The following is a 12,581-nucleotide window of genomic DNA, read 5'->3' as shown; positions in this document are numbered from 1 at the left end:
GGCTCGAGCTGTGTGACTACCCAGGGGGGCGCTCTGTTTGAATAGTAAGAGGACACTGGTGTTGACCCAGCAGAAACATGGATGTCCTGTAAGCGCGAGTAGCTCCATTGAATAGCTGGTTTTGTGCGACACTCCACTGATTACTAAACACAGAATAGTTTAGGGACGCAGTTAAACACCAAAGTGTGAGCAGTCTTTACCTTGGGTCTTTCTGAATGCTGTCGATAGAGGGAGAACGGGTGGCACCCTCATCCATGACGACAGCCTGGCGGGTAAAATTGGGATCGGAGGGTCGATACTGCGCAGAGCGGTAGGGATCAGCGTATGTAGCTGCGGTGTTAAGAGTGTAGTTGTTTCTTTGGTAGGTCATGGTACTGCGCTGGCTGGACGTCCTCTGCAGACTCCCCACACCTGAGGGATAAAATTGAAAGAGTCAGGAGGATTAAAACTTACAAAACAAACACGGGCCAGTTGCAAAAGCCTTGCCAGGGAAGATTAGCAGGGTTCTGACCTTTACAGCCAAACGCAGAGCTTGGGACACAGCATACAACTATAGGGCTGGAAACACACGCATGCGGCCTTTCTGACACACTCAGCAAATTCTCAAATCTGGAACCAATTAATGATGAGGGTAAAATGCAGCTCCTGTGGTTGCACAAAGCAGAACTCGTCTCCTTCAAAGACCGCTTTACTTGTTTTGCTTTTACGAGACTGTGTTTAGCCAGAGGGTTCCTCCTGGTTTTCAAAGCGTATCCGTGGATCCAACCTGCGTGATGATCCAGAAATCCCTTCTTCACCGCCTTCTCGCTCATTCGATACACTGTATCCTCACACAAACCTTGCTGAGAACAGCGCAGACTCTTCTGTGAACCACGCCGAGTTCCAAAACCTGTCGAAACACACGCTTGTAAAACGGAAGCATCTCAAACGCAAACATGAAAAGAAGTCGGCCCGTGAGCATCTTGCTTCAGTTCTTCTTCCTCATTTCGTTTGCTCCGAGTGATATTATGACCCAGTTTAAAAAAAACCAAAACACAGTAGGTCACAAGCATAGAACTGCATAAACAAGCTTTTTCGATTTAGCCCCGTTTCTCACTGGAGCCACGTGATCTGTGGCAGCATGACTACTGTGCTGGTCAGATCTGTGTCAGCCGTCCAACATTGCTGGGCACGAGCTCGCTTAAACTCCCTCCTACCAGGAACCAAGACGTCAACTTGTGGGGTTAGTCCAAAAACACAATTTCTCGCATCAGCGCACTTTCATGTTGGCCGGTAGCTGTGCCCTGCAATATGGTTATCTCCCCAAAAATGTATCCTCACAGACCCAAAGACACTGGAGGACACATTATAAACAGCATAGTGTCGCTTTGCAAGCTAAGCAGCACTACTTACACTCCATTCTTGTCCTTTTCAGCAAAGAATTGATATTCCCATTTTTAAAAGGAATCTTGCTCCCACTTGCACAATGAAGTACAGTGCACGCATACGGAAAAAGCCAAAACGCATGAAAAGCTAGTAGAGGAAAATTGCCCATTGAAATTTCATTTTACACCCGAACAAAGCAAACTTGGGTATTAAATTGGATTCTTTTTAATGAGGTGGCTCTTACAAAGATTCTCTATTGGAACCCCCCCCCCACACCTTCACCCCACTCGCCTTTCCTCAGTGTAGCTCCCATAAACACATTATAGCGGCTTGTCTGTGAGGCTTCTTAGCAGCATCAATAGCATTTATTAGTGAGTTTATCGGTCTAAGCAGATCTCCGGTGTGCCAAGGAAGGGGCTCGATGTCGTGTGTGTGTGTCAGTGGCGGCTAAGCATGTGTGTCTGAGGCAGGAGAGGTGATGAGAAGAGAGTGCCAGCATCAGGAGAGCAGGCAGCGAGAGCAGTTTGTGGATGTGGGAAACCGAGCCGTCCCCGACACCCCTACGTCCTTCCTCTCATTCTCAGCGTGACACTCGGGTAATGGACTCTTTTGTGGCAGGATGACATATCCGAACCTGCCTATTAACTCATGTCTCAGCCTCTCCGTCCGACAGTGGGGGAAGTGGAAAAAGAGGGTGGCAGAAAGAAACATTGAAATCAAGAGACAAAAACAGGAGAAAAGGACATAACATACATGGTGCCAAGGCCATATGGAAGGACAAATAGTGAAAAGCACACGAGAGTCAAGGTTCCCCGACAGGTGAGGGAAACCTGAACATTGTGCGGTCAGACATGACTATACTATATGAGAACGATACAAGAAACCTGAAACATTCCTGATGTGAGGCTGTATTCGGTTGGAATAAAAATGTTGTGAGCAGTGAGTGTGTGATTTTACTCCATGCAGATGGAAACAACCCAGAAAAAGAAGAGAGAGGAAGGAGAACACCAAGAAAAATAAATGGAGTTTCTGGTAGATTTGAAAATAATTTGAAGGCTGATCTGTCACACGTAAAATGCACTTACAACAACAGTGTGTATGGTTTGCTGCAACTTCCTCCACACTGAACAGTTCTGTTGCACACTGTTCAGAGTGAAGATAGCACGACTGAAATAAACCCCTTCTCATTAAATGACTTCTTCGATGTCATCGCTCTGAAACAGTCACATTTGAGCTTACCTCATAAGTTACAACTTATAAATAAAGTTGAAAAAACATGTACACAAACACCATTTTTAGGTCGTTGTTTTTTTTTTCTTTCTCTTTTACCCCAGTAATGTCATAGTAGAAAGGAATGTGAAATTTGGTCCATTAGTGAATTCATGTTGTGCAAACCAATAGTTAAAGACTGTAAATTAAAGACTGTGACTGTAAATTGTCTATAGGTGTGAATGTGAGTGTTTGTCTGTCTGTGGTTGGCTTCCTGTCCAGGATGTATGTATAAAGCAATATAAAAGATAGATGGATTTTTAAAAAATACAGTAGATTGATCGGCCACTGGGACCCAGGCCAGGTTGCCAGTTCATCATAGGGGAAACACAGCGGTGAAAAATAATCAAACACACACTCACATTCACACCTATGCGCAATTAACCTCACATGCATCTTTTTGGACTGTGGGAGGAAACCAACGACCATCATAACAAATGCTTCAAGCATGCAAGTGCCACGTGCATGAGTTGGCTGATCAATAACAACAATATTATATTTCATTTAAATAACAGAATCTTAAAGAATCAATGAACTAAATAATATTGGACCAACCTGAGGCGCTCCTGTAGAGGGTGCCCTGCTGGGTGTGGCTTGGGCTGCGGTACAACGGACCCTGGAATGTCCGGTCCTCGTAGATAGGTGCGATGTGACGGTCCGGGGAGATATTTGACCTCAGATCCTGGCCCAGCTGACTGTGTTGACTGGCATACGAGCTCCGTATCCCTGTAGACGTGAGAGGACGGTCAGCAGATAAGCGGTGGATAAACAGTGTGTGGCAGTCCGAGGTGTCAAAGGTTTTGGGCTTGGAAGAAATTGTTATTCAGCGTACAAGTGTCCTGTCAAAGTGTTATTGAGTAGGCCACTGAATTACATTCAGATTATTCACTACGATAAGAGTATTGGACAGGACTCCTAAGCGGAGAGAAAACAAGCAGAGATAAAAGCTTCGGTCTTGATTTATTTTAAGACATTTTCAAACTAAACTTCATCGTTTAGACCTTGAGTATTTGGGTTTGAATCCTAGATGCAACCTAGGAATTCCAATGATTAGACTGAAGCTGGTATTGAAAGCTGTTCCTCACTTTAACACTTCCAACACTCAAGACTGAGCCGAGATCCTCCAACTCTCTCGGCTGCTGTTGGTAACAATTGATTTGGTCAAGGTATAGCCAGCTTTAAGTCACTTGATACTTGTTTGAGTTTGGCAATCAATCACAATAAACAGCACGGCTCCTTTTATTGTTGTCAACGTTAATGTCATTCTTGCATGATAATGCGGTTCACCGATTTGCATAGTCGGCACTACATCAACGCAGAGCAATAATGCAACGTTGACAGAAACGTGAGCAGACGTGGTGCCACTTTGACCGACATGTAGCACAAATAAGGCAGCTGGAAGTTAATCCTCACAGTTAACGAAAATCTATTTTATTTCACAGAAAGTAAATCATATATAGAGTATCCCTATACTATTGTAAAATATGCCAGTATATTACAATAAATAGCCATGGTTGGGGGCGGCGGGCATATAAGCCTATGTACATTGCCCACGCAATTTATATGGATTAGTACAATAGAAAAAATAATTAAATGTTGATTCAAACAAGCTGGTCAATGACTGTCGAGAGGAACATGATTAGCTTGCCTTTTTGAAAATAACGCATAAAAGCATAAAATTCGATAAATGATCATAAAGAACTGAAACTGCAGTTAATGGGTGGCCTTTTGTGCAAGAACACTCTACAGAAGCGCAAGTTAAATACACTTCTGAATAGGTAAAATGAGCCAATGATGATCGCTGGCTAAAACAACCGTTGACAGTTAGAGATCAAGAGACAGTAGAAGTTGAGAAAATGGGCCGTAGCATATCTACAGAGATGAGCAAGTAACCAACATGACACCACTGAAATAAAGCCATTATTCCCACATCTCTCATAATGCCAATGCCACTGTATTAAAGGAAGTCAGTGTTTATGATTGAAAAAAAAGTACCCTTTTGAACAAGATAAGAAAAGACAGAATGAAACCACTGCATGCAAAATGCAACCTACTTCAGCTCAGAGTGAGATTTATTCTGAATGATGCACATGGTTGCATGGATACAATCACACCCATATACTGCATGTATTTATCATTGAAGAAGAACAATTCAAGCCAAAAACAACTGATGAAGAAACATTGTTTTAAGGTGTGTGTATGAGTTGCCTCTGGAACAGAAGTGATTGCACAAAAAGGGAAGAAAGAAGAAATTGCTTTTTCAGCAGGCTGTCTTCTTTGCAATTTTTGAGAAGATATATGTCATTGTAAATAATGTAAAAGTGGTCGAACTATTTTTTTTAACACGTTTTGTTGAAAAGAATGTGGTTTATAACTAAATATCTCGAGTGAAATTGATCAAACAAAATAACGCTGTTGGAGGAAATGAACAGACCATCAAAAAACTTCATATTAGAATATGATGAACCATTTAGTCTCTGTTGACAACATGCAAATTAAAGATACATAAAAGCTCTTTGTTCGAATTTTAATAAGTGCAGCATTGAATACATATGAAAAAGACATGGATAGGGCTAGATTGACATTTATATGGGTAGAATAATCTGTAATAACTCAAATTGCTATTAAGGAAAAAAAGATGAAACAATTGGTAAAAGGGACCCCCGTTACTTTGGGAGGGAGACGGATAATAGGCTGCACAGATTCTCTCAAAATAACCGAAGGCTAATGCTTGAAAATGGAGCACAATCATTGTGTGACTCAGCCAATCATTTCCTGATTTTATTAAACTCAGAGCTCAACAAGCTGTTGAGACACAACAAACCTTGCAGCATAGTCAACAATGTTTAGGCTTTAACTGTTAAATTAGAAAACTGGGTCAGGGTCTCAGCTCTGATTCAAGCTGAAAAAACATTTCAGACACACGAGGATAGTAAATGAAGAGGTGGATATAGCTTTGTTTTTCTTCAGTCTGCGTTCTTGTCTACCTAACCCAAACAACTGGAGCAGTTTTTAGGCCTGTTGTGTTTGTGTTAAAGCGCACATCAGTGAAGCTCACAAAGCTGTGAACCCCGGTGGACCGCCGTACAGTTGGCAACTTACTGCTCATTGCACATTTCACCAGCCCCTAAATGTCGCTTGGGTTTTCTCCGACTGTACGGGCTCAGGCGCAGACTGGCGCTCAACACCGGCTCCGCCATGCAGAACCAGCTAAATGAGGGCAGTTTGAAACAGAGGAAATTAATAAATAAGCATATTTGCATCCATGTCTAGCAGAGAGACTCTGGGGGCAAGTTAAGTAAAGATTTTCAAAGTTAATAGTGGGCTGGACTGGGGCTGAAGTCGGAAGGGTCTTAAACGGGAAAAAAAAACGCAAGTTATGGTACGCCGGTTTGAAATTGAACGAGGAGGGTTTGGGAGAAAATAACAAGCTTTGGCTATTCTGGTCTGGTCTCTGCTTCAGTACATCATTGCTGATAAAAAAAATAAAATAAATAAAAATAAACTAATATATAAACAAAAGATACACCATCAGGCGATGACCGAAAGTCAATGGAAAGCACAATCATCTACAAAAATAGAACAAGAACACCTTAATATGAGGTCCAAACAGCAGTTTTAACTCGCATGTATATTTAAAGGATAAAACTGACACACAGATTAACACAGCAGTACAAACCATACTGTGTACACCAATAGTTAGAAAATAAACAACATGTTATTTGAGTTCATGTCACGGTTGAAATAAAATGTCTGGCTATTATTAAGTCTTTCCTCATAAAGTGACAGCAGCAGATGAAGACATCTGCTGCTGTCACTTTATGACTGCTTTAACTCGTAACAAGCACAGCATTAACATTTTTCTCAACAAAGCAAGTTTTTTTCATATTTTCTATCACATGTCCAGCATATTGTGATAAAGCTGGTCGTTTATAATGAACACAAGCAACGGTTTGTTGCCAGCGGTCAACAGGCGAAGAGGTGTTAGGCTTTCCAGGATGCTGGGAAGCAGATGGCTATAAAACAGTGGACTGCATAAAGAACGCGATGAGATTAACAAAGATTCTTCTGTGAATCTTGATGAAAGTGTTTAAAAGTATCTAAATGACTACTAAAACCTGAGAACAACTGGCACCCTTGAAGACAACTCTATAACGTGCGGTTTTTGACCAGGTTAAAATCTGTGTTGTTTTTTGTGGTTGTGCAGCACGAGGGGTTTGCAGCTTGTTAACGTGGCAGTTCCGCACTCACATATGGCCTCCGATGATCTGACACTGTCACGAATCCAACAATCACCACCTCCGTACACTGCACAGTGTGACTGCTGCCACAAGCTGCAGCCACTCGCATCAAAACAATTTGCAGATCCTCGAGGAGGTAAAATGCTGGACCACATCCACTTCCGCCATCTACTTCTTTTGCTCTGCACAGAAATGCTACGAGAACAGATTGATCCTGAGTTTAATTATTTCCAGAATAACATATATATATTTTTTGCACATTGAAGAAAAACGCTGTGCTGTCAAAATGACTGTCACATGTTAAGTTGATGAAATCCATGTTACAGTGTTGCAGCTAAAAATGTTATATGGCTGCTAAAACTGCACAGTCTGTGGGAACATTTAGACTTTTGGAATTGAATTTAACCTGTGAAATAGCTTTTTATTACCTTATAAAAAAAAGAAAAGAAAAAAGAAAAACATTTATAAGTGACTATCTACTACAACGTAATTGGTTGGCAATGCCTTTTCCTCCCATCCACATCACAACACTCAACATTGTTTAACACTGAGTGAATATCAGCGTGACATATTTACTGTTTGGCTGTTGTTTATTAATAATTAAAAAAAATTTTTATTAACAACTTCATACATTATTTTCCATGCAATTTAAATAACACAATAGGCCTCTTAAAGCAAACAACTTAGAAAGTTCCAAGCACTACAGGGAGTTTGTCTCTTAGCTTTTAGACCTCCCTTGTGAGTTATTGCTAAATAAACCACTGCAGCTGCAATATGTGCTGCAGCTTTGCCATGTCACACTTATCGATGGGTTCTATTAAACGCTCTGAAGGCTTATGAGAAACAAAATGTTTATACCAAACAGACTGCGTATAAACAGCTACTCTTGAACTGGAGGCATGTTGTTGTTCATGGTAGGGAGTAAAACAGCATAAGAAAAAAAAAAAAAAAGAATAATTCTGCTGCTGTGTGCAGTTGTGGTGCACTCAATAGCCAAGGAAGCCTTTCACTCTCTGTGGCAGCTCACACAATGGCCACTAACAGCAGCTTGGCAGGAAATCAGTTCAGCTTCTGGTGTTCAAAGGTTTTGGGGGTGGGGGGGTTGGCGGAAAGAGGTGGGGGTGTGTAGAGCGAAGAGGTAGTGGGACGGCATAAGGACAGACGGGAGCATCGGGACAAAAAGTACAGAGAGCAGGAAAAAAAGGGGGTGGGAAAGAAAAGATGGAAATGAAAAGAGGGTTAATGAGGCCATCGAGGACCACCAGAGACTTCTCATCCCATGTAAAGCTTTGGCCACATGAATGAGGTGGTGTGTGTGTGGGGTGGGGGGGGTGGATTGGCACAGCTGTGACCAAGTGAGAGCGACAGAATCTCACAGACGCAGGAGCCGTCGTACGTATCTCTCCTCCTCAGCGCTCCTGAAAGTAGCAACATTCAAACCACCTTAGAGGAGCCTAATCTGTCTGCCTTCTTTATTCTGCTCCCCTGATAGAGGGGCTGCCGTCACTTCTAAGAGCATCTGCAAATTGTCAGGGAGAAATAACATACTGCTGTCTATAGAGGATGAATGGCCCACATTCCTGCAGCGTTATAGTCATTTAATTCTCCCCCTCAGTCCTCTCACCGTGGCTTTAACAGATTACACTTGGCAGAGAGGCTAGATGAAGGGCGAGGCGGCCTGGCGTGTGCTTGCTCCGGAGAAACAAACACTTAAATGGATGCAGCTGAATGCCTTGCTCAACACAAAATTACTTTCAAAAAGCCCTCCACAAACAATCTGATCCCATCAAATGAAGCTGGGAAAATTGCCAGAAAATCTTTATACATAAAAGTGAGCATCGAGGGTAAAAATAGGCAACAACATGCTAAAAGTGCCACAGCAGCCTGGCTGTCAGAGAGAGAGAGAGAGAGAGAGAGAATACACACATCCCATTTCCCAAGTCATCCCTCTTTGTCCCACTCTCCTCTGAAATGGACATGCAGTGTAATGAGTATATTATTAGGGACAATTTGTCTTCATTTTTCAGCAGAGGATGGGTGGCTGAGACATCCTTGCCAGCGACAGTGCAGGCAAGCGTTGAGAGCGGGCCGTGCAGGTGGGTGGTCGGAAATAAAGGCGAGCAGCGAAAAGGGCACTACACGGGAAAAAATAATACAGTGGAAAAGGGATACAGGTGTGTTGGGACTGAAAAAGTGTAAACCACACGATGTTTGCAAGAAGGGTGTGAGCAAAGGCTGTCAAGAAAATCACAAATGTGTAGAATATCAAGTTTGAGCTGTTGGATGGTGTTTTGCTGAATGCTGGAAATTGAGCCAGATCATGTGATCATCCCATTTCCCACTGCCGAGCCTCATCAGACACTTGTGACAAATTACTGTGATAAAGGCAAAGTGCAGATGATGTGCTGGCGAGGAAATGGGAGACAGTGAAGAGGAGGCGAGGGCAGCTGGAGAGAGCCAGAAACAGAGAGAGGAGGTTGAAAGTGAGATGAGGCAAAGCAGGAGGAAAAACACTGAGGCGATGGTTTATCGGAGGGAGCGAGTGGACGAGGCGCGGGGGTCTGGGTCCTCTTGGACAGGGGCTGTAAACCCCTTTGGGGAGACAAGACACATCATCAATCACAGCGGCAGTGTGTGTGTGTGTGTGTGTGTGTGTGTGTGTGTGTGTGTGTGTGTGGTATGAAACCAAACCAAAACAAAAAACAAACAAAAACAGAAAAAAATAATCATCGTAAATGCATTTTAGTTTCATTTCTGAATAATAAGTGCTGCAAACTCTTTTGGATTGACTGTGAGACATTTGACTCAAAACTTGCCCCATGATTGCATTTGCTCACATAAATCTGCAGACCTGAATGTTTAACATCAATGTACATCACAACAACAACAACAACAACAACAATCTTACCTTTTATAGCTTGTACCAATCTAGCTATAAATAGGTCCAAAACAGTACATATCAAGAAAAATAAGAATCAATTCTACTGTGAATTTCTACCTTCTTACTACCCTCCATTTCTTTTCCAAAATTACCTGGAATAAAATGCAGCACCTTGGAATTTACTAGTTTGTTTCTCCGATTAACTGGCCCTTTCTCTTGACATCTAATAAGTTCTCTTCCTGATGATTCACAACCTTAAATAATTGTTTCCTTACCGCTAACTTCTCTTGGCAACAATATTTTTCCTTGAAAGACAAACTCCCAGTTTTGGTTTTCAACTTTTCCTACGTTGTGGAAACACGAGCGACGATGAGCAGAATTCATACATAACTTTCATAGAAGAGGAACAACCGGAAAAGATTTTTAGGTATTTTGGTCAAAATGGGGCAAAAGACACTGATGGAACCTGTGACTTGGGAATGATTCACAGTTCATAAGTTGAACAAAGAGCTCATTGACATATTCTGCACATGCCTGAAAAAATATCTTCAGAAATACAACTATTTCAACATGTCTTCCCTTTAAGAGAAGAAACAGTGAACATCCTGAGGTGCGAGCACCAGAGCTCAATGTAGATTCCCACAGGACAAAACTCATGACTGTATTAGGAAGAAAAAAAAGGAATAAATCAAGATGCTGTTGCACATCCTTGCTTCTTTTGAGTCACATGACGAGACCCACACACAACTATTCAACTTCAACATCATATCAGAACAGCCTTTTTTATGTCCACCATTTAATATGAAAGGTGAGCACAGACAAGTTCTTTGACAATATTTGCAGCTGGGAGGTGCAGTGGTTAGCATGTTTGCCTCACAGCAAGAAGACGCAGGATTGATTCCAGGATTGATTCCTTCTATGGTGAGTTTGCATGTTTACCGTGGTATCTCCTTGTCAATACTATTGCACGCATTATTATACTTGCGCGAGAAACTCCTAAAAGGTGGACCTATCCCATGAAGTGAAAAGTTTGTGGTACAATATGTTAATTGTGAATCACAATCATAACGCATGACTTTTAAGGTGATAGAAAAGCAGTCAACATTTAGTGTTCAGTGGTAAGAAAGACAGGTGAGTGTAGATCATTCTTACACATGACAAAGAACGATCACACATGCGACATGCATGAGACGACACAGACAACGAGCAACGGGACAACCACAAAAGTTCACCTTGGACGTCACCATCAATGAGGGCATCTGAGGATAAACCCAGGCAGCATGAAGTCGAGGAGAAATAAAGTCAATTAACCATAAAACAGTCAAGGTGATTTACTGGAAAGCTCATTTTCTTTATGCTTCTCGAGGAGAAATCAAAAAAAGTTCTGGGGTTTAACAGTGGGACCTACCATCCACCACCTTTTAAAAGACTCATTTAATTCTCCTGCTGAAGGCACAAATACTACATTGAGAGCCAAACGAAAACAGATTATTTGTTTATTTTAAATATTTACCATCATTTTAAAAGAAACCTTGGTGTTTACGAGAGTGAGACAGAGAGACTACTGGTTTGGCTTGGAAACATTAACCGGCTCTTGTTTTTGCCTCATTCTTCTGATAAGGATTACAAAAAACTAATTTGGGCAGGCAGGTTGTTTGATAATTATCTTCTTGATCTGTGGAAATCACAGACACACACACACACACACACACACACACACACACACACACACACACGCACACGCACACGCACACGCACACGCACACACACACACACACGCACACACACACACACACGCACACACACTCAGCGAATGCAGTGACACTATTGCCTTGATAATGCGCTCATGAAAACAATGGATTGGGAAGCGACTCCATTACATGTTGTGGAAATGTTTTCTTTAATATCCTTCATTTGTCTTCCAACATAAGGACACTTCTTCATATATAAGAATAAAGAGCTGTTCAAGTACTTTAAGTGACAATAAATCTCATCTCAACATGTGATATGTAATAATGTTGAGTATTGCGATTATGATAAGACTTCAAATGCTGAGTGTTAAAATGCAAAAATTAACACTCAAGTGTACGATGATAATGTCTTTGTGATCCGGGATTGGCACTTCCAAATGACAGTGTTCTTTCTCTTGGCCCAAACTGAAACCAGGTGTTAATAGTATATTGTTCTTTTTTTCTTTCCCATCAGACACACATCTGCGGTTACTAACAGTTGCATTCAAAAGGCAGAGGAGTTTATTGATTTGATGAGATTTTGTTTATTAGCTCTTGAATTTTGTGGTGTTTTTCCACTATGCATGACATAATGTTAAATTATGTCTGTGAAAGTAATGAGGCACCGTCCTGTCTGGCTCGACCTCCTCAATTCAATTTTTGTCAGTAATAGTTGTGCAAACATGAGCATCACCTAGAATTGGTGCAAATCACATGGAGCGTTATGACACAGTCATGAATCACCAAAGCTGTGTCCGGGGTGAACTTGAGGTTAGTCAGGAGTTGTTCTTCGCTCAGATTTGTCTCGCTCGTCTTGGTAACTTCTGCCAACAAGACACTCACTAAGTTCTCTCCACAAAGTTTGTGACCTCAAGCACTCAAAGCTACACTATGTATATGTTGAATTCATGCAGCCTAACTAATAATTACTATGTTATTAACAGTAACAAACCACTCACAACAGATGATTATCCTGGTTTTGGTGACCCATCCCAGTAGTTAAAGTCGCCACTTGCCAATATATGTGTACTTCAAGGTGTGTTGGTGCTTCTCGGTCGTGTGTGGTTAAAATCTGAGACCAGACAGACTAATGAA

The 12,581-nt window shown here is 41.7% G+C and overlaps 1 protein-coding gene across 2 annotated transcripts in view; it reads right to left on the bottom strand.

The window, feature by feature from the left end:
* pkp4 (plakophilin 4) overlaps nt 1-12,581 on the bottom strand; it is an 87,252-nt gene that overhangs the window by 21,017 nt on the left and 53,654 nt on the right. For both annotated transcript variants that reach the window (XM_080498395.1, XM_080498396.1), the window contains 2 exons: nt 3,190-3,360; nt 201-411 (listed from right to left, as the gene is read on the bottom strand). In XM_080498395.1, the coding sequence (XP_080354521.1) occupies nt 201-411; nt 3,190-3,360 (382 nt within the window). The remainder of the gene's footprint in view (nt 1-200; nt 412-3,189; nt 3,361-12,581) is intronic.

Source organism: Blennius ocellaris (genome assembly GCF_963422515.1).
Source record: "Blennius ocellaris genome assembly, chromosome: 6".
In the NCBI taxonomy this organism is placed as follows: domain Eukaryota; kingdom Metazoa; phylum Chordata; class Actinopteri; order Blenniiformes; family Blenniidae; genus Blennius; species Blennius ocellaris.
The sequence above is the reverse complement of the archived record's forward strand: the minus strand, read 5'-3'. Positions and strand labels throughout refer to the sequence as shown.